General features: G+C 37.5%; 1 protein-coding gene across 1 annotated transcript in view; it reads right to left on the bottom strand.

Moving 5' to 3' along the window:
- Positions 1-5,460: 5,460 nt before the first annotated feature.
- Positions 5,461-23,500, bottom strand: part of ANO5 (anoctamin 5) — a gene marked incomplete at its 5' end in the record, with an annotated part of 48,753 nt that continues 30,713 nt past the window's right edge. The window contains 13 exons of the mRNA XM_010192023.1: positions 5,461-5,795; positions 6,648-6,753; positions 7,877-8,058; positions 9,132-9,337; positions 11,081-11,211; positions 11,474-11,571; positions 12,673-12,842; positions 15,338-15,560; positions 16,236-16,310; positions 20,208-20,359; positions 21,630-21,690; positions 21,780-21,885; positions 23,149-23,283. Of these exons, the coding sequence (XP_010190325.1) occupies positions 5,574-5,795; positions 6,648-6,753; positions 7,877-8,058; positions 9,132-9,337; positions 11,081-11,211; positions 11,474-11,571; positions 12,673-12,842; positions 15,338-15,560; positions 16,236-16,310; positions 20,208-20,359; positions 21,630-21,690; positions 21,780-21,885; positions 23,149-23,283 (1,867 nt within the window). The remainder of the gene's footprint in view (positions 5,796-6,647; positions 6,754-7,876; positions 8,059-9,131; positions 9,338-11,080; positions 11,212-11,473; positions 11,572-12,672; positions 12,843-15,337; positions 15,561-16,235; positions 16,311-20,207; positions 20,360-21,629; positions 21,691-21,779; positions 21,886-23,148; positions 23,284-23,500) is intronic.

Below are 23,500 nucleotides of genomic sequence, written 5' to 3'. Positions count from 1 at the left end.
AGGGAAAGAAGGATTTTCATGTCTAAAAGAGTCCTTTGTGAGGGCTGCCTTTGCTCTCTCTTGGTACAATCTCTTTGCCACTCCAGATGTTGGGAACCCCAACCCCACCCCCTGCATCTCAGCCCTGCTTCATTCTAAATCTCCTTCCAGTTACAGGCTGGGCTGTCAGATTGGAAGAGCTGCTATTGGCATAGTCATGCTGATCTCAATTTGCAGCACCATGTTTAAGAGGTTATTTTCAGAAACTCTGATTTTCTTTTAAACATTTTGAACATTTCAAGGAACATTAGACAAGATTTTATTTGTTGCAGAGCCCTCACATCTGCAAGAGACGTGAAATGTGGAGACTTCAGATGCTGGGATCTCATTTCTTCCACATCATGACATTTTTTTCCACTGATCGACCAGTGAATGGGTTACATATTTTTCTACGCCTGTAAGACAATATATTTTACACCAGTTGATTGAGATGCAAACGTTCAAAGCAGTTCTTCTATTTCAGCGCTGCCTACCATGTTTTTGCACAGAATAAGCATGGACTTATTTTCAGAATGACTCTTTAAGCTGGGTAGATGAAGACACTGAGCAAATTTGATGCCGTACCTATTTTTCCAACGCAAAAAGGTACAACTACCAACCTTTTGGTGCACCTCTTCATCTACTGCACAAGATAAATTAACAAATAAAGAATTTTGAAGGTAGCTACATTTTTTGCTCATGGGGAGAGCCAGGTAAGTTCAAGGATTTGTGAATGTTTCACAAGTTACCATGCTGCTCTTTCTTATAAAATGTAGTTGGCTTTAGATGAAATCATACCTCAAATTAAACTGTTACCCACTTGCCACAGGCCTCAATGGAGGCAAGGTTTAACTTTCAAGAGCAAAGCTTGAATGCATCTGAAAACTTTTAACTCTCGTAATAGATAAATATCCCCTATATCCTGCATAGCATCAGCACCTTTATCTTTTTCTCCATTCTCACTTCCCTTGTGCTACCACTTTTTTCTGCATCTTTCTTAATGCTTTATTTTTCCTTTTCATACCTAATGAAGTAACCTCTCCCACCTCAGTAACCAGCAGTAGCATAACACATAATTATACCTTGCTGGTTCTGGTCTTTTTTTAAAATTTATTTTATTTTTTTAATATAGACAAGATTGTTTCATTCATCTCATACCTCTCTCTTAATTTATGGTTTCAAAGTTACAAAAGAAATTACCTCCTAAGCCTGGCAGCTGACCCTGTTCCCACAGAAGTTCTGATAATGTGGTCTAACAGGAATGATAACATGTGCTGATGCTGTCTATTGAGAGCAAGATGTAAACTTGAATCTAGATTCTCTGTGATTTAATCCAAAGCCCTATATTGGTGCTAGAAGAAATTTTTAAGAAACATTAAAATATAGAGGTATCTGTGAACAGTAAGACTTTACCAATCCCTTGGAAAAGCTTTAGCTCTGCCATATTTTCCAGTGTATGGGCTCAAAGCTATTTAAGTGCACGTATGTGAACCACTTGCACTGTGTGTGCGACTGACTGAGAACTTGAGAAGCCATCTCAGGTCCTGGCGTTGCAAGAATAAAAAATGTATCCAAAGGATGAGGGAGAAAAGCAACCTGGCTGAAAATGAATGCATGTTAACATACTGCTTGTACCACACCTAAAGGAAGATGAAAGTGCCGAGTTTTTTCCACCGAACTGTGGACTTCTAATGTAAGGAATTCACAAAGCTAAATTCCCGCATGAGCTATCACACCCTCATGCCATCTCAGTCCATGTGCATTGCCCACAACATATGCAGAATTTAGTAGATTTTCCTTGGTAACTGATTTCTCAAGAAAACACATGAAGACAGAAGAGACAGTTGCAGAATGTGATTATCATTTCAAGTGAAAAATGGCAGTCAGACAGAGGCTTTCTTCACAAGTCTTACTCAGATTACTGGAAATCTATATACAGCATCCAAATATCCTGCAATGAGTTGTAGAAAGCTGTATGAATACTCTTCTCCACAAGGCTCTCTGGGTATTTGCCTTTTATATCACTTCAGATACTCTCTGAATTCCTGGAATTTTCAAAAACAAGTTGACAGCACATTAAAAATAAACACTGCTTTATTTGCCAGATTTAGATCTTATTAAATGTACATATATAAGTCCACTGAATGTAATGCTTAAAAAATTTATTTCAACATTAGTGTATCATATATATCAGCAACATACTTAGTGGACAAAACTGCCACTCAGATTACATGACAGTAGAAGTCAAAACAAGCCATACATACAGAAGAGTAGGAAAGTCCATCTATTTTCATTCCATTCTGTTGTCTCAAACTGAGAGTATTACATAAAAAAGTAAAAGCATAACAAAACCTAGAAAAAAAGAGTACAGTGTTTTATAGTAGCACTCTTATTTTGCAGTCATTTGCCTAGAACATACCACATTAAATCTTTCCAAGGTAAAAATACTAAATTTTAATTTGAAAAAAAAATCCCTGATTGTATTACACTTGAAAAGGCCAATTTTCTTTTTCTAACTAATTATAATGAAGCAATCTACTGCTGCTTAAATTACAGTAGTTCCAACACAGAACTATCTTCACTTTGGTTAAAGGACACTTTCAGATACTTAAACACATCAAAATAAAATATTCCAATAGTAAGAATAAGTACAACCTCAAACCAACCAGTTCATTTTCCTTATTTTTGTCACTTTTTGACAACAGTTCAGGAAATGTGTATGAATGTGGACTGTTATAGTCCTACTCATATTAACAATCTTTTGTTTGTCAAAATACTGCTTAATGACAAGTAGAGGCAAACTATTATGTAAAGAGGTGTTAAGACAATTTTGTTGTGTCATTAGCTCTTAATATGGCAATACATTCTCTTTTCAACAGTTTCTATATATAAAGACGTAAAGCTATGAAATGTAATTATATTTTATATATATATATATATTTTCTTTTTAAATAAGCTGATCCCAGATTTTTTCCACTTTCTATTGTATGATACAGCATATGAAAAACAACTGTATAGAATTAATAGGAAATTATCTCAAAAATAAGTTGGAAAGAAGTAAGAAGTAGGGATCAAAGCATCAGTCCAGATTCAGGGTCTGCATGCAGGGCTTCTGTATAACAACGCGTTATCCCAGACTAAGGTATTTCCTCGTTGTCCTCCATCTTGCTTTTAAGTAGCATTATTCCTTGACAATACATCCATTTTGCTGACATCTTTTCAAGTGTTGTGTATTAGGACACTTTATTACAAGACCTGAAGAGAATAGTGCATCTACTGCTGAATTTTCAACTTCAATGAGATTGTACATTTTGCATAGAAATACCACTTTGCATCTCATCATCTTACCATTTGATGCAATTGTTTGCATTGCCAACAGCAACAAAACCGTTACATCTAAATTAAGCAGTTTAGTTAAGAGTGTATGTGCAAGAAGCAGCAAAGTGCCTGCCATTGAATAAATTCTGGTGTCACACACATAATTATGGTGACTGATACTCTTCTTTAGCTTACACATTAAGCTGCAGAGCTAATTTATTCATACATGCATTCCTCCATAACTTCAAATGTATCTGAATATTCAAGAACATGGTCAGTTCATGACGAATATAAATTGCCTATATGGTTGATTTATCAGCAAACTTACAGAACGAAGCTGAATAACTTACAGTAACAAGAAATGTACATCTGCTTCAACTCCTTGACTGGCAGCCAAACCATGTGATGTTCGTTCGAGGTAGGCACTTCAATGTTAAAATGTTTGCTAATAATGACAGTTCCACCCAAGACATTGATTTAAAACTGGTACAGCATTAAGGTTACTAGCCAAGTATTCCGAGACATAGGCTAGGTCTGCTAAAACAAAATAAGGAAACCTTAAGTCGTGGATGTAGTAAACAGTACATCATTTGGCTGATATGGAATACAAATCTCATTCTGTTTTTTGTGTATACTTGCAAGGAAGTATAACTTTCAAAGTGCAAATAGAGTAAAATTTCTCATCTCTCTAGCTACAGTGTGCAAGAACTCAACAGTCTGGTGCTACTTTATCTAAGCAGTCTAGGTATGAACTGCTGCTCGCTGTGAACAGGGCGCACAGCACTAACACAGCAGTGTGCCAAGGCAGGCATGGTTTGGCTAACACTGTACAGCTACGTGTGCAGGTTCACAGTATCATGATGCCTGCAAGCACACCTTGGAAATACGCATTTCCCCATAGTGATCATTTTCACATCTTTTGCCAAATGCAAATAAACAAGGCACTAAGCATGGAAGTGTTGATATGTTTTAAAATTTACAGCAAAATCATAAAAATACCTAACTGCTTCAAATTATAAAATGAGGGCACATTCATAAACAGCTGCTGGCTACTTTGCACAAATAGTTATTATATATTTATAAACTCTGTAACTTTGTAGAAAAGCTCCATGACAAAAGGGAAAAAAAATCCTTCTTGAAGATTAAAAAGAAAATAAAACAAAACCAAAAAACCTCAGGCTCCTATACATACTGACAACAACGTTAACATAGATTATTCAGCATGCTTAAAATACTTTGAATACAAATCCATGTACTAGCCACCCAGCTCGATCAATTAGTGTGGCGGTCCAGCTCCCAATCCATCGCGCTGTGCAGTCACACTCCATAGGATGCATCGAGCACCAGCACGCAGCTTTAGCCCTTTGTTGGCATTCACAGAGCATCCAAAGAAAGAATCCGAGCAAAGGAGCAGCTTTGGCCAGAACTAACATCAAGCATGATCTTCCACTGGCAGTTTTTGAGATTGAGAAATAAATTAGCTGCATTTCTCCAAATTGTACACATCTTTTCAGAAAACACTGTCATTAGATGATTCCACAATATTTGCATTTAAAGAGCAACTCTTTGGCAGATGATATCTTTATGAAAATAAATTATGGGGTTTTTTCCTTCATTAGTATGTATTAACTGAATTCTGTGCATATAAATAATTCCAAGTGAAATTAAGCCAATATATCATTAAAAATCCATTCCTTCTAAAAAGTGTACAGAAGTTCAAAGCTGCAAATAAATGTTTCATAAGACATAGTGAATATAAAAAAAACCCCAGGCCCTAACTCTTGTATTAGGATTGTTCTCCTATTTAAATGATCATGTCATTAAAGTAATTCTCAGCATTTTCCACAGCAGGAGTTCTCTATGACATCCTTTTCATTCAGCTGGGATACAGCCTGAAACTTTGTATTTAGCAACACGGGGAGGGCCTGGTGGTAATGACCTTATACCCTGTGAGCCCTTTGAGGGTAACATTCCCTATACTGGGAATCCAAATTCTAGGACTACAAGATTACACTTATTATTCAAAGTGATGGGTAAATAGAAAACAGTGCTGAAGTCATACAGTTTAGATTTACTAAGCCCAGAATGCTCAGTAAGACTTCTAAAGAAAAGTCTGATATCTTTGGACTGAAAGCAAAGGGCTGAAACTGTCCTATAGCTTTCAAGATGATGCATACTGAGCAAACCACAGACAAAAATGCTAAAATGAGCTAAATCCCAAACAGTTGTTTTTTCAACTACATTGCTCTGGATAACTCCATTCTCCCTTCTGTGGCGATGAACTCCTTTTCCGTGGCTCGTTTATCACCTTGACACAGTCTCTCCTTCAGTTTTTCAAGTTCATACTCATGTAGAATTTTCTGTGTTAAATACTTTTCACGTTTTATTTTGGCTTTCACATCTGCAGGGACATCAGGAATCATCCATGCTACAAAGAATTTGACGATGAATACAACATGCTGGGGAGATAACAAAAAAAAGGGCGGGGGGGGAATGTAACAATGAATTACCAAATGAAACAACTACCGTTTTCACTAGCACTAAATAGACCGCTTCTCTTTTTGTTCACAAACAGAATACATTTCATTTGGCTGTCCTGGAACAATACGTAACAAAATAACATCTGAGAGGTGCACAATTATTAAAACACTTCCTTTTAGGCAGAAACTTTAATTCCAAACCATTTATGAATTAACAAACCCAAGAGGAAAGTGTCTGGTTATGAAGCCATTGCATCACTTACTAGTACCTCTGTGTGGTTTCTTAGAAAATTCACATTGCCATGCTGGCAACACTCAGCTGTTGAGAACCGATAAGACACAGTAGAAAAAGTGATGAGAAGAGCACTTTAACAACTCCCTATTCCCTTCAGAACTTGCAAGACAGTGGCTTAATAATGAAGTGTCAGTTATTATTGATTTAGCTATTTTTAGCCAATATACATCACTGCAAAATGCTTTCTGGATCCTGAATACAGTCCTCTCACATAGAGCTCTTTAATAAAACCAGTAGGAGTAAAAGTGCTAGTGGTTCATATCTCTTCCTTCTGCATAAAGACCTTTTTTAAACTGCTGTTTTATTTTGATCAAATTTAGCAAACTCCTCAGCTGTTTTCATAATTTTTACTCTGAAGTTAACTCCCTGAAGTTAAAAGACTTCATTAGAGTAATCACTTAGAACATGAGTATTTGGTTTTACTTAGGGAAGAAACTACTTTATACTCTCATTAATTCTATTTTCTATCACATTAATAACTACTTAGAGAACCTATAATGTACCAATTTCGGGAAGAAATTTTGTAGGGAACATACCTCCATAATAATTATAAAGGCCAGTTTTGCAGCAAGAATGTGCCAGAACTGCATAGTGTGTAAATATTTCCTCTCATGATCTGGAGGATATCGATAGTCTCTGTACCTGTTGGATAGAAAGACATGAAAAGGTGAAATGTCATCTTCAGTCTGAGACAGACTACAAGCTCAGTGACACTTACAGGCAAATACAGCTGTCACTTAGGGAACCTTTTCATCTTGTTTTAAATGGTCTGTTTCCTTTCGCAGAAAAAGGTTGCCTCTCAATTTGTTTCTAGCTTATGTTTGCTTAAACACCCTCACATTCACAGCAACAAAGCAGAGATGAGGATGTGCAAGAAGTGAAATTCTGTACATAGGTTACTTTTTTCTTCAGGCAACAGTCAAATAATACAGGACAGAGTGATGGAAGGTATTACACAGTAATGGACAAGTATTGAATAAATGTGACGGATGTTGACAGATTATGGACTGGACAGATGCAGAGTTTAATGGAAGGACAGCCTTGAGAACATGTTCTACACTCACATGTGTAAGTAGGATAAAGACTCCTGCAGCTTTAAAGCTAAAACATCATACAAATGTAGCTGCTTCTTGAAGTGTTAGGGTTTTTTTTGTTTGGTTCATTTGGTTTGTTGTTTTTTCTTTCCCCATCAAATCAATACTTTTCTTTTACCATGGACTTCTCCAAAGTTTTCTCCGTTCTTCTCCAATGCCTTGTCTAGTGAAAAAGGACTTTTAAATGAAAGCAGGATGGCCCACTTCGCTGGTGGTATCTATCACAATAATGACTGACTTCACATACTATGTCTCATTTTCAGCTTTGGAATCTGAACATCCCCTTAATACTTCCTTGTCCACTTAGGCATTGCAGTCTAAAAATCCTTCAAAATATAGGCTGAAGTTTGCAACCTTAGGGACATAAATCTCCTCCATCACTTAAAAGTCAATAGTTGAATTAAGTACAAAATCAAACACAAACAAAAAAAAAACATTAGCAATGAGACTCCCTTAAACAACAAAAAGGTGATTTTTTGTTCGTTACTGGCATGATTCTCTTACCATGTCAAGCATTGCCTTGTTAAGGAGCTTAAATGTTACCTCTCACACTTCAGAATGATGAGAATGACAATCACTTAACTTCTAGTGGAGTACTCAGATCTGCATTGACTCTTTATACTGTATTCTAAGATATCTTTTCTCTTTGTTATTATAACACCAACACCAACCTGCATATGACAAAGTTTTCTGGATTCAGTTTAGGCTTGTTTCTCTCAGGAAAATCCGAGATTTGAAACACTGACAAACTATTGTTTATGTATCCAGACATAGGCGAATCTTCATCTTCAGAATAAGCATAGTAGAAAACTAAACGAGGAATCATGTCTGATGTGAAGGCAACAATAAAAGCCTGAAAAAGAAATTGAAAAAAAGAAATTAAGGAAGTGGGACACAAAACTTGTGAGCAGATTCATAAAGGGGCTTTAGTACTGTGACTCTGTGGCATAACCCAGGATCTTTTAAGCAAGGATGAACACAACCAGGGCACTTTACACTGACTGCAGCCTCTGCAGCTAATTTTAAACACTCCGTGAAGGAAATACGTGGAAAGTCCTTTAAAAGAGGCACGAAATCCCAAATATGCCCACATACAAAACTGTCATCTATCAGTGATAAAAGCACTCCTTAGTGAAAGGGGTGTGAGTCTGAATTCTTCTGAGAAATTATGAACTTGAATCCAGTGTGTGATCACTAAGTTACATTATAGAGGATGGGGAGCCATTTTCTCCAGCTGAATTTAAAAAGGAAGCAACAGCTAACAGCACATTTTGCTTTGAAACCCAAGATACTTAAAATGCCCAGGTATCTTGTTAATTAGGCACTAACAGCACGCGGCTTTATTGCCCAAGACATCTGTAGATCTGATTCTGTTTACTATTCTACATTTAGGAAAGGCAACTCTTTTGCTCAGCAGTCTGCTTTACATTATACTTAAGATTAAATACTAGCATAGCATTTAGTTTCCAGTCTGTAAAAAGTACTTTGAGCCACTGCATCCACAGGGGCATCCAGAAGCAGCTGAATGAGCAGAATTCCCACAGAATATGTCTCATAATGACAAGACAGAAATATCATCTGGCCAACAGAATTAATTCACCTCTCCTGGCCCCTACGGTCCCCTCTGGGCAATCAGCATGCTTCATTGGACTAAGCCTCAGACTGCCTTATGCCATTCCAAAACACTAGAAAAGACGGACAAGTGAAGGAAAGACTATGGTCCAGCGAAATGTGGATTTGGAGCTCCATATTATCAACATACAGACAAGCCAAACCACCCAAATGGTGGATCACATCTCTGTAGGGTAGTGTGTGATAAAGTCAATACTGTTGATGAAGGAGAAAAAGCATCAGCTGATTTTTAAATCTGCAAATTCTGAGTACATGGAAGAATCAAAGTTGATGTAGAACAGTTAATGTACTTACATTAGTGACAACAGACAAGATGGCCATTCCATTCAGGATTTCTTGCCAAACTCCTATGCTATGTGCTTTCGCAGCCACAGGTCTCCTGTACTGAGTGGTTAATTTCCAGGAGTCCACTCGAATCTCCAGGATATTATTCATCAGAGCAAGAAGGGGAGCCAGGGGAAAGGATGCCACAAAGAGAGTAATGAACCCAAACTGAATGACTGCAAGAGAGAAAAGAAAAGTGCTGAAATCTGCCCCTAGGAAAGTACCCTCAGGGTGACAATGAAACATGCAAGTTGCTACCTGCTGACAAATAGCAAACTCCTGTCAGGCTGCACAAGAAGTCATCTTCAGCCCTGGCCTGAGCTAAGTGCCAACCTGCCCCAGTCCCAAGACCTCTCTAGTTTCTTAGGGCTGTCATTCAGCAGCGCTCAAGGGAATGCTGCATTTGGGTCCTGTCAAATGATGCTTCCCAGCAGTGCTGCATATTAATTCTTTCATGGTGCAGCAGTTCTCTCATAAATGGAATGTAACTAGTAGGCAAATGGGAATGTTCTCATATATCAAATTTCTGAATTATGAGATAGGAACAAAAAAAAAGCCAAACCCAAGCTAGTTTTCCTCTCCTGAAGTTTGTACAGAGCAAGCTCATTCTCCATTTACTTATCAGCTACACACCTAAATGAAGAGGAAATACAGTCTCTTTTATCTCAACCTTAACTCCACTGTATGTAATAGTTCTCCAGTTCTGTACATAATAGTTCTACTGGTGAGACTTAACATTACTTTAAGAATTGCAAATAAAATACATAAATGATCCCTTTAGTCATTACCAAAATGAAATGTCTCTTGGTACAGAATGTGACAGTCCTCAGTGCAGAGCCAATATTGCCACTATGTTTTAAAGACAGGCAATAGAACATCTTGTCTGCTTTAGGCAGTGGATAAAAATAAATGCCCATATACCACTCATCAGCTCCTCCATGATTTCAGTAATCATTTCTTCATCTTAGACAAGTAACACAATTCCTACTAGCTTAGCAGCCCCAGGACAATGCTGGTGATTCTGTGATTCTGTGGAGCGTACTGGTTCAGTTTTGATTTAGGAAGAGCAAGGACATCTATTAACAGGCATGGCTAATATCACTGATGATTCTTAGCATACAAACTTCACAAGATCACAGCCCTGTATGAAATATCATGAAGTGCACAAAGTGACAATAATACAGTTTCAAAGCTCTAGGTAATAATTAATTATATACAAAGAAAACAATGCAAGGGATCACTTTTCAACAATTTTTGTTCTTCTAATAGACAAATACTACTATTTTTAGTGTCTTTTAGATTTAGCTTGGTTTCAATTTTCAGTTTCTCACGTTTTGTGAAGTAATTTCATATGCTGACCTGTTCACATTACCTTTGAAAAATCCTATTCTGTTACCCATGCTCCCTCTGCTGGTTTACTGGACTGTACTGAAGCACTAATCAGGGCAAACTTTAAACAGATTCTCTCTGATCTAGTTTGCAGATCTCGTATCTGCAGTACACATCCTATTGAGATATTTGGCACTACTCCAATACTTACAATTTCCACTGACATCAGTTGAGAGTTTGCTTGGGAACAAGAACAGAACAGACACTGAGACAGCTGGCTGCACAGAGAATAATGTTCACCATTCAAATGAAGGAAACAAACAGTTTTTGCAGCATTTCTGTGAAATTCCCTGCACTCCAAGATGCAAAGACAGCTGTTTCTTTTGTTGTTTTGTGGTTTCTTTGGTTGTTTGGTTTTTTTTTTACATTTGGCCGACCTATTGAATGATTTTCAGCAGTTAATTGTCTACTGTTTACCAGATGAAAAGTGGTGGCATCAATCCATAAGAATTAATTGAGAAGCTATTTTTTTCGAAGTGTCATTACAAGGTGTCTTGTCCTCAAATCCAAATGTGTATTTTTAAGCTTACCCATTTCCAGATACTCATAGAACAGGCCTAAGGCTCCAAATGTCTGCAGATCATGGTCTTGCTCCCAGCGACTATATAAATTTTCTGGATTACTTCTGGCTTTTCGGCGTCCCCACCAGTTACAAATCCAGCTGCATATACAGAAAAAGTTAACAATGAGAGAAGCAGATCAAATATCCCTTTCTCTAAGCAAGCTCCTTGTTGCAATATGCTTTTATAAGCATGGCTTTCACAAAAAGAAGCCAAAAGCCTCTATAGAACGAGTCTACTTCTCAGGATTTGTGCTTAATTTACAGATATTTTTACTCCCTCATATGGCAACACTTGTTATCACTTCTTTCAAGAATTTCCTCTATCTATAACATGGGCATCTCAGTATAAGCGAGAACTTACGGTACAATGGCCTCTTGGATGTTTCCCCAGATCTGTTTGCCAGCCATGACTATGGTGAGTTGTGTCGTCAATTCTATCAAACAGCCCGCAGGATCACACTGGCAGGGACAAATTATGAGTTAATGGACAAAAATAAAGAACATTAACCAGAAAAGAATATATTCTACTACTGCATCAATAAAAGAAAGAAGAGAAGATGAGTTCCTAGAACTTGTTAGGACAATACTTAATTTTCATCTATACTGCCAGCTAAGATATTCTCTCCAGAAAGCTGTCACAGAACAGCTCAGTGTGCTTGATAAAACACACCCTAAAACATAACGACCATTTAAAGACAGAGTAATTCTGAGATGACTCAGGCTGACCACTGTGCAGATACACAAAGATGGGGCAGCAGCCACCCTACAGCCCCAGCAAGGTGAATCTCTGGCGCTCAGTTAGCTCTCAATACCAGATCAACTGTGACCAACAAAGCACTGGCATTTTATATTCATATCCTTACACCAGAGTATTGAAATACCTGACAGTATCTGGTTTCTGCTGTTTGCTGAGAACAGCAATCTTGAAGTTTCAAATCTTTATTGAGGACTTTTTAAGAATTTAGCAGCCAGACCAGTATTAGGAGATGCTCTATCAGTAAATGCACTGCATTACTTCATTGTGTTTTGCACCAAATTTTTCCTCACCCAATTGACTCCCAGCCAACGTTTCACATTAAATATTGAATTTCATCTCTGTACAAACAGCATAATTATCAATGATACAAAGAAAAAAGCAAAAGTTTACAGATTGGCCTCTTATCACATGTTTTACCTAAAAATTTAGTGCCTCAAAAAGCTAATGAAGTGACCTGAAAGCCAGAGACCATTTACACTTATACTAGCTTTACTTCAAGCTAGAGGATCACTTTTAAGACCTGAGGCGAGATCCACCAGTATTTCAGGAGAAATGGAGCCAAGAAAAACTTTTACATTTTTCACTCTTGTGACTGAGAGCCACAGATTTTCATTGCTGGTGTTTCCCTGACCAGCAACAACAGGAAGACTTCTTAGAAGCCCCTCCATCAGCCTCAGGATGGCCAGGTGAGGTCCAGCTCATTCCAGACCTGCAGCTGGCAATTTATGACTGCACAGGTTGGAGGGAATAGTGTTTAAATGAATTTATTATTATTTAATCCTCCCTTATGAAGAAAGTCCTACCTCTTCGTTTCGCCAGCGATTAAACATGTATGTGTAGGCACCTGGGTAACCAACAAACTTCCCTTTGAAGAAAGCCACGTAGAAGCAGGATGAATAGTAGTTGACAAACTGGAACAGAAACATTTTCATAGTGAGCCTGTTCTCATACTCCATATGAGTTCTAGGAATCTCTGTGAAACCAGAAAACAGTGATTTTATTTTCCTTTATTCCCTTTAAAATGATACAGATTCATACACTCTCATCACCCACAGTACCCTTACATCCCAAAGGAAAAAAAAAAAGAAAAAAAAAGAGAAACAAAACCATGTACAAACAGTTCAGCAGATGGAGTTCCTGCTCTCAGATATCCTCACTTTAATTTACAATGCAATATTGAGTAGGCAGACAAGTGAAATTCTTTCTTGAAACTTTTATAAGCTTCAAAATCTCCTTCTTTGTATTGTCCACAAGCACCTGTCTCTCCTCAAATCTTACATTAATTTTAGGAGATCCAAGATGAATTTCAAACATTAACTAGCAGGGTCTCCTAGAGTATGAAAATTACACTGTTGGCTATGAATGTGATAAAGAATATTCTTTTTCTTTGTGGCAGAAAAGTATGTTACAGTATTGGTTTTATTCCAGTATGTTGTACATGTGTAACTTATACTGAAATCAGCAGAAATTGGATGGTTCCTGTGCCTCTGAAAGATGAGACTCATACTGGGGGGGGAAGAATAGGGAAGGATACAGGCAAGTTGGTGGTACTGAACACCACCAAGCCTTTACTTAAGATTTTGCTGCCTTCATAATCATATTGTCCATCATATTTACATTTTTAAAGATAGCAGGAAGCCCTAAGCACATTATTGGCAAAATGTCCCGTTAAACAATAACATAAAACCAATTCAAACTGGGAAAAAGGGGAAAAAAGTATATCAGAAGCATTCAAGTACCTCTGAATTGGTCAGGACCTGGCAGACATGTTGAACTCACCTGCCCTACGGTAAAGTTATTTTATATATCTGAGTAAATTAATGACTCCAAGCTTGGCAAAAGTTTGCATGATAGAAGAACATAAGGTATTTACTGGGAACCTGACCTCAGAGCGTACTACAGAGGAGGCAGTACTCAGGTGGGGCAGTCTGCCTAGGTTGCAGCTCATTAGAATACCTTTTTTGGTCAGTGAGCTGTTCAAATGTTTATATCAGACTCTCAGTGTTCAGAGCACCAGAGGTAGGTTATACATGCACGTCTGAAAACAAAATCTGGCCTAATCTTTTTAAAGAATTGAAGAGTTAGAAGAGACACTCCTGACAGCCACAGCCAACATTCATATCTGAGCCCGGGCTCAGTGCAGCTGCCACGGCCGCCAGAGGAGGGCAGCAGCCCCATAAAAGTTAACGTTTATTTTCCCGCTGTAACTTATAACCACAGGTAGTTTTGACACTTAAGAAATTAATCCTCCACACTTGCAAGCAGGAAAATAACATGGCTGAGCCATCATGCTTATAATTCATGCCCTTCAAGAAGAAGATTTTAAATAATAATGATTTTTTTGTGTGTGGCTGGTTTGGGGTTTTATTTTGAGAGGCGGGGGGTTGTTTATTTTTAAATTTTTTTTTGCTAAGGACAATTTAACTTATTACTTGTTCTGTCTTTCTTTGGCCTAATTTGGCCAAGTGAGGTAAGCAACACGGATCTCTGAGGCAAGAGATGGTCCACCATTAATCAAAATAAACCCAATGCAACATCCCATTAAGTTTCTGCAAGAAGCATCTTTCAATTCTTGATTTTACTTCTAAGACCTCATTAAAAAAGATCACTCAACTGTTTTTTTTGACTGCTCTATGAACTAAAATAGGTAACACTTTAAGCTTTACCCCCTAGCTGAATATTCTGCAATTATTTCTTTCTATAAAGCACCTGCAGGGACTTGTAAATCTAAATTATGGGCAAACAAAGAAAAATACATAAGAAGGGCTCAAGGGAAGGATATATCCAGCAAGCAAGCAACAGTCAAACATAAAACCTGCTACAAAAGTAATAGTTATGGGCCTGCCTGCCAGCTCCGCCAGCTCTGCAGTGAGCCTACTGCAGGTAATGCTACCAATGGCTGCAGCCACAGTGACACATCTTGGGTCCAACTTCTCAACCCACTCAATCTTCCCCTTCAATCTGTAAATCCACAGCTAAGGGAAACAGCACCAAGAAAATCCCCTGGAAAATAAATATACTGTCCTATACTGTCTCCCAGCCTCCTACCCAAAAGAAAGAGACATGATTATTTAGTCTTCTTCTTACAAAGATGATGCATTTTTTTAAATATGTATCTTCAATATTTCAAACTGAAATACTGCTAAATCAAGACAGTTTGATTTCGCTTTTGTGACTCTAATATAACGTGATAATTTTTAATTATGTTCAGAACTATGTTTGTCTCTGTAGACTAGTTTTAATATAAGGAAACATTATACTAAGAGAAATCAGCTTGCAATAACTATTCAAAAGCAGGGAAAGTGTTCAGTATAGCCATGGATACAACTGAGTCATTGCTGCAAGCTACAGACTAATGCCCTAATGCTCCCATTGTGCCCGAGGTGAGAATAACTACATAGAGCATCTCTAGATGGGTTCCATCTTTACTGACTCCTTGAAAGATTTGCCTTCAAGTACACTGCTTACCCATGTCGGTAATCCAGATGGCTATTCTCTCATATAAGAAATTCAGTATCATGATGATGACAAAATTCAGGCATGAGGCTGTGACTGAAGTTGCCAGCTGAGGGGTCAGTAAACCGCTGATGGACTGTAGAGACTGAGTGTTCTCCATGAGGCTGGCAAAGGCAGCATACACTGCAAGACGATATACGATCACAGCTATCATGCTAGCTATAATCAGAGACACCTGAGGAAAGGACAGACATTTGAAATACACTGACAGCTCAGTTTAGCTACATGTATGCAACTTTTGAAATAAGATGTAAATCATCATGCTTTATAGTTTTTAAATTTTATTCTTTATGGGAACGAGTTCAGCAGCACTAAAACGCAAAGTACACAAGCAAAATACTTTGTTATATTAGATACATTAAATCTAACAAAATTATTTTGTTAACAGAAGAAAAACAGACAATCTAATACAAATATTTTAAAAAAATCATGCAGAAGGACACAGACTCATAGAAATGGAGATGGAAGGGACAAGTTAGATTATATTGTCCACCCTGAAATTCACTCTGCAGATATTTCTACAGATGAATATGTAGATACTTCATTGTAGTAGATAGTATTTTTTTATCCTTTACTACGAGTGTAAGGTCGGTTAACAGCACATAAGCTAGAAAAATAGTTGTTCTTATGCTAAAGTATCAAATCAAATTACTAATCAATGACAGATTTACAAGGTTGCTCTTTTTTTTCTAAATCTGGAGTGCATTTTGCATGACATCAGGAATTCTGCAGGACAATAATAAAAACCTGTGTTAACGCCATGATTAAAACCAGTTTGCGTTAATGTCATGATTAGTGATGATCAGCAACTCTGACACATGTTAAACTGATGATTCAAAAAGATGCTCACCCAGAACAACACTGTAGTTCCTGAGATGCAGAACCGCACAGCCTGGCTGGTTATTGGCAAGTAAGGCTCCATCTCCTGAAACAGTCAAGCAAGCACAGCACAGTTCACAAATGCATTATCTTATTCTAACATCAAGCAGCACACAGAGATCTCAGCTGTGTGAAAGTGCCTACATCCGAGGAAACCCATTCAGAACCCCCACCTCTAAAAAGGCAGATATGACATGATTTTGAATGTACTGGGGGTGCGGGACAGGGAAGATCAGAACAAAAGTGGCCATAAAAATGCTAAAAGTCAAGACAGCACCTGGAAAGAATGGTTAAGCCTTTGCAAAAAAAAATCAATCAGTAGCTGAAGGAAAAGACCACCTCCTTCATTAGATGAACAAGATAGAACTATTACTGTAATGCTAGGTCAGCTGTCATACAGCACTGAGTCCAAAACTGGACTAAATTTTAAGAAATTCTTCATGTCGAGGTTTCTTAAAATGGTCATTTACTTGGATGTACTATGTTTTTCCACACAGCCAGAGTGTTTTCCTCCACTTCCTCAATTATTTTTTTTTTAATTGAAGAAATGGCTACATTCATTAGTTGCCAATCTTTGCTGCAGCATCAAGCATCTAGGTCTTACCCAAGCAAGTATCCCCATATAGCACATAAATAATTTTCCATGTTCATGTAAAGTTCTCTTTTTCGCAACCAATTCTAATTCCTAAAATACCAGATTACATGTATTAAGGAAAGGATCATTTAAGAACTAATGCCAGTGGAAGAAGATTTAGTAAAAAATAATCTGAATTTTATAAATCTTTGGGACAAGGCATTGTAGTATGCTTATGCTCCTCTTGGACAAAGGGGCGCCAATTCCTACAGGTGAGCACAATATTAAGTACATTGTAAGTTAGTATATTGAACCAGGAAATGCTTGTTATGACAACAGAAGATATTGAACTGTAAGATGTTGTTGAAGGGAATTTATTTTCTGTTGCACCAAAGCCCAGAACATGCCGAGCACCCCGGTGTAACACAGTGTAATTATGCTGAATACGACAGCCACAACTGAGCTGCACATTTACCTCTTCCTGACACAACCAAGCAGCAGCAGTCATTTTTACAAGCATTGCTTCTAGATGGTGATATTTTTTCAGTCAGTTGGCATCCTCATACCAATGTGATTTTGTCTGAAATGTTATGTGCTGTTCTGTCAGTAAAGACAGACTGCCTGCATCTGCCTAAGTATACTTACTAAACACAGTTATCAATACTGTAGTCTTGAGTCACAGCAAGTTGTCTGATGACGATAACAGATAAAGGCTCTATTAACAGAACTATAAAATACAGCTGAAGATAAGATACAAGCACAGATATCAGGTGGCTTTACATAGGCTCATAGCATTTTCTACCTATTATGTATTAAAAAATAATATGTATATTCTACACTAAGAACAAATGTTTCACACATTCTAGGCTATTCCACAAGTTTTCTACCTTAGAACAATATGTAGACAATAATGTGCAATGACAGAGCTCAGTTTGAATGAAGGGTTCATTATTTATGTAAATTAAGATTCTACTGTAATCAACAAAGCCAGGTTTTAGCTATGATCTAGCTAAATAGTTTAGCACCACGAGCGAACAAGGTGTTAATCAAAGCCTCAAGATGGGGAATTTCTGTTTCAGTTCACCTACAACTTTGAATCATGGCCAGGAGCAATGAGGAAATAAATTTCTGAGCAAAGAAAAGCCAGCCTTGTGATGCAAGAAAGTCAGTAATCTGTATCCATATTATCTTATTTGAAATCACTGTCCTCTCATATGTTCAGAATTGCACATTAACGAATAAAAGAAAACTACACTACAGCATGACAAACCTGTATGGTTTGCTATAACTGGGTAGTGGTAAGGATTGCTGCTAAACCCTGCTGCACAAAAGCTTCTAAAAATCCACAAAGGTAACAGATTGATGTGTCATAAAATGAAGGATTGTACAGTCATTGAATTTTTATGGTCATTTTTAATGCATACTTAGAAAGCAGAGAACGGTGCACTAATCTCACTCTAAGATAATATATATAACAGTCTAATTTATATTTCCTAAATAAAGTCCAAATAAACCATTCTACCTGAGAGACGTGCAAGAATTTAGAGACAGTCATATAGATGCACCTCACCCACGCCCTCTTTGGCTGTATTCTGCTGCGGCTGATCCACCTTGCCAGGCTATGGGTATTGGTCCACGCTGTAAGTGACCACTGCCTAAGAGTCAGCCCCTTACTTCCCTGTGTCCGCACCACTACCCTCTGCTGCAGCCTGTTACTTCAGAGCACAGAAGGGCCCGCTGGCTCTTTCCTTCAACTGCAGCAGAACCACAGTGGTTCAGCTGGTTTTGGTTCCTATGCAGCTATGTAAGAAAGTGGAGGTTTTGAGCTTAAGCATACACAGGGAAGCAAACTGGCAAATAACACACAACAGGCAAGCATCTGTTTTCAATTACCTGAACTAGCTAATAAAAAAATTATTTACCTGAAACTGCTTTCCTGAGCATACAGAAATCAATATTTTGGCAGAGCTTCACTCAAAATCACAGTATATGGTTATTAAAGAACACTGCGTAACTTGTACAGTGTACAAGCTACAGGTATAAGAAGAACGGCATTAATGCTGCATGTGTAGAAGGGGAAGGAGAGAGACAAAAACTCTCATGAGAAACAAGATTAGTGAATATATTTCCTAATAATTAAGGAAGCCCTGAAAGCCCTGAAAGACAGGGATACTGTTTATATAGCAATGATTCTTCCTATGTTCTGGCTAAGCTTCTATGTCTTTTCTGAAGACTTATCTAGGAAGAGGAAGGATGATTTAAAAATGTGTCAAATTGATGTGATAGATGTTGTATTGGGATGCAACCATCTAATTCTAAATTTGTCAAATAACTCCTACCTAAATTAAATTTAAATGCAGACAATTAGCATCTAGTAAGTACTTATATAGAGCATTTAACAGAGTTAAATAGTGTGGTTAATTGTACCTCAATTAGATTTCAGACAAAGAGCTTCAGCAACCTTCATCTCTCCAGCGTTCCCCAAAGTGGTTTGGTATCAGAAACAAAACACAGCTAGTCCCACTTACGCATCTTTGGATCACTGCTCCTTCATATGTTGTGCAGGGATCAGAAAGAGTGCTTTTAAAGTGTGAAGATTTCAGAGACTGCTACACCTTGAAACATGAAGGACACTGCACAGATGGTGTTAGCCAAGTGAAAGCTACGAACTTTGCCTTTCGATTACTGATTTAATATATATTGTTTTCCTGTGAAAATTAAAATCAATACAGGATAATAAATGAAAGCTATAACATCCTCCATGGATAAAACCCCTACATTCTTACTTATTCTGTGTCAAAAGCCTAGATAACAAAAGATATCTGTGAGAAAGAGCCATGGTCTCTCACAGATGGGGCATGCCTGTCACGTGCAAGAGGAGGCTGAAGTGCTGAGTTCACACTTACTGTTGCCTTCAGACTGAAAAGCAAGACAGCCACACCACAGTGGCCCTGTGCCAGGGTAAACAGATCCTTGAAATGCAGGGCCATCAGCTCCAGAACTTATTGACGCTAACACATCTACCCCGCTTTCAGCAGGTAAGTGCTTATCTCTGATACTAGTCAATCAAAGAGCGCAAACATCAGCACTCCTCAGCTGGATGCTTTCAGCAAGAAAACAATGTGTTCCCAAATTCTGCTTTGATATTTAATGCAATCTATTGTGCTCAGTGAGGGCGTGGTTGGCATCACATTCTACATATTTAAGCTAAACTCACTGCTACCATAAACACTGCATTGCTTATGTGTGTCACACAAATCTACCTAGGAATGATACAGACTTATTCCTGCAGCAGCACTCACGCATTACCAAACTATCTTTCAGTACACAAACGGATTTGCGTGCATGTGAACCCAGAAGGCTCATTACCTGAGTTACAGGATTCTTCTTCTTTTGGGTACATTTTGCCTCGTACTCAGGCCTCAGCTGCAGTTGTTGCTGTTCCTCTTCAAAATCAACCAAATCCCACTCATATTTCAGTCTAGCTTGCCGCCTCTTCCAAAACTCCAAGAAAAGCGTAACTGCGATTTGGAAATGTTAAAATTAAGTTAAAAGAGAAGTGAACAACTTCATGAGCCAAATTAAACTTATTCCTGCACTGGCAGAAATTCTGCAGTCTATTATTCATCCTCACAGTGTGACCCATCTATTTTTATTGACTACCTATTAAAGTTCACAGCTAAGACCATAATATGGGTTAAGTAATTTATTAGCTAACTGAGTTTCACAAGTGGATAACAAGGAAGATGACAAGATAGGATATGGGTATTTCCATGGTTATGACAACTACGTTCAGTTACAGTTTAACTACACTTCACATGCAAATAGCACCACGGAATTAACAAAGGATAATTCAACCAATTGTTTGTATATAAACTTGTAACACATGAACAAGTATTATAAATAAACAGAACTTTTTTCAAGTAGCATGTTCAAAGATTTCTGCTGCTTTTTGATGATTATTTGGTATCATGGTCATTTTAAAGACAGTGAATGTCTGATGCTTTTCATACGATCAAGAATGAGGCTGGCTTAAGAAATATTTAAGAAACTAGAGGGAACTGAGCTCATATATAAATTAAACAACTATAAAAGTTAAAATACTATATAACATTTTAAAAGCCGACTATAAACTTCTTTAAAATGTAAACCTTTAGTAATCTCATTGTTGTTCTTTGAAATGGAGAGGCTTCATGGTTCACAGAAAACACAGGAAAGCTTATCTTCTGCAGTTCTAAAATCTTTTGCTGACACTTCCTGAAAGACTAATCTATGTCACTCAAAGGCTAGTGCTTAAAATCAAGAAGAGTTTAGGAAAATAGCCTTAACAACATCATCTTATTAGAATTTCTTTTTTTTTTTTCTTAGAATTCTCTATGAAAAAGTTAGTGGCTAGATCCTTCGATAACAAATACACAAACAGATTTTCTATTAGCAAACAGAGATCTTTGTGCCTTAATGAAATATCTATATTTACATCACAGATTTAATGACGGTATTTCACACAAACAGTATGAAACAGGAGACAAGCTATTTAAGGATATAAGAATCAATAACTACACTATCCTACATCTAGAAATCTTCACAGCGTTTAAGAGAAGAACATTCAGGACAACATGATCTTAGATCCCTCTGCAGCTTTAAATTATTTTTATTCTTTCATCACTTTTGAATCTGAGGCAGGATATTAACACAAAGGCCTTATTCCCCTTCTTCCCACCTCCAGTGTCCCTCTGTAGTTTGGCCAAGATCTCCTTATTGCTTGACATAAAGCTTATCCAATATACTTACCCCATATGCCCATGAAAATGGCAAAAAAGAGAGTTGCCACGTTGTCAAACAAATGGGAATACTGCAACAGAACACACCATAACAGGTCACTACGCAAACAGTTTTCAGTATGAACAAAAATGACAAGCGGCTGGAGAACCAGATACAGACCTCTGAGGAGGCACAGGTGGTGTTAAGTCTCCAGTACTCACACTCTCGGTCACAAAGAGGGCACATGATGATCTCTCCTCCAATTGCAGGATCACAGATTTCTTTGCTGAGGAGAAAATAATTGTACAGTATCTCTTTTAATGGCATCTTAAGAGCTGCTATATGAAATTTATTTTTTAAAAAATTAGGAGCTTCATTTGTTCAAAGCTCAACATTTGGAGCTTCACAGAGAAGATGCCAAGTCTTGTCACATTCACTGGTGTTAACCTGTGGCTGGTCAGGGCAAGCCAAGACATAGCAGATGCTACAAGGAAAAGAACCAGCAATTCACTTTGTATGGGCTTTCTCATTTTATCAGTAATAAAAGAGATCCGTATGGAGCTGTACTGCACATGCACTGCTTTCGGGTGAGACAAACCCTGTTGTTTCTCATCAGGTTAGTAATGTGCTCACAACACCTTTTCTTTTTAGAGGTATTCATTCAGCTGTGCTACAGTAAAATTTGCCACTTCAATTTAACAACTACAGTGGATGAAGTTTACCATCCTACGATAGTCTTTCAGTATCCAGAGAAATCTGAACAGATACAGCAGTATTACCAGGTAAACTCTGAACGTAGCTAAAATGAGTCTCAAAATGACATAATTTAATAGAATGAATGAGAATTTTAACTTATTATTCATCTTTTATGTTTAAAACTAAAAAACTTCTTGAGGACATTAAAAAAAAGTAAGCAATGAAATCTCAACCTTCTTTTTCCTCTCCCCCCTCCCATCTCCCCAAATACAATAAATATTGGGATCCTTGAAGAATCAAATACAGTGCTTATCCAAAAAGAAGCAAACTCTGGCTTCCAAGATACTGAATCCCTCTTTTGACAGGAGAGCACTGATGATCTGTACTGTACTCATGCTTTTGGTATTTAGTACAAATGATGACCTACACAAAAAGCTCAGTAGACGACTCTGCAAGACAGATTATAATAGAAAAGCTTAAGACAATAATAAACACTTGAAACAAAACAATTTTTGAGAGATTTCAGTGGTACTGTTAGGACTTCATGTACTGCAGGTACTCCAATAAAAAAGCTATTGCCAAAAGGCAAAAAAATATTGCTTTTCACCTACAAATTTAGGTTTACTAATTAATAGGCACCAGTTCTGCATTAGCTGTCCACCGCCATTTCAGTCAAAAAAGATAGCTGAAGAACAGATTTGTCTGCTCTCAGAAGCTTTAAAACCTTGTTAGCCATTTGGGTTTTTTGTGTGGTGGGTTTTTGTTTGTTTGTTTGTTCTTCCCAGTAACAAAGTTTTCACATTGCTTAGCTTTTCCCATTATAAGCCTAGGAGATTTTCAACATTACACTCACCTGCTCATATTTTCATCCATTGTAAACAAGCCATAAAGAAAACAGATTAAGCCAACAACTGCTGCAAGGAATAGCATCTCAGTGTAAAATCCTAGCCAGGCAAAGTAGATTCCAATCTTCTCACCATAGTACTTCCTGAATACAAAAAATTTGCAATTAATAGGAATACAAAGCAAAGCTCAAAACTGTGACAGAGCCAGAGTAAAAATTCTCTTTTAACAGAGGAATAAATGCATTGATGCACACTGGAGAAATGGGATTTGAAGTTATCTGTGAAATGTTACACAAACTGAATGAACAAAATATATGGCCTCTTTTGACACTTATTCTAACTTGCAGCAGAAGGTCCAGC

This window comes from Mesitornis unicolor, unplaced genomic scaffold, assembly GCF_000695765.1.
Source record: "Mesitornis unicolor isolate BGI_N332 unplaced genomic scaffold, ASM69576v1 scaffold31749, whole genome shotgun sequence".
NCBI lineage: Eukaryota > Metazoa > Chordata > Aves > Mesitornithiformes > Mesitornithidae > Mesitornis > Mesitornis unicolor.
This window is presented reverse-complemented; position numbering and strand designations above follow the sequence as displayed.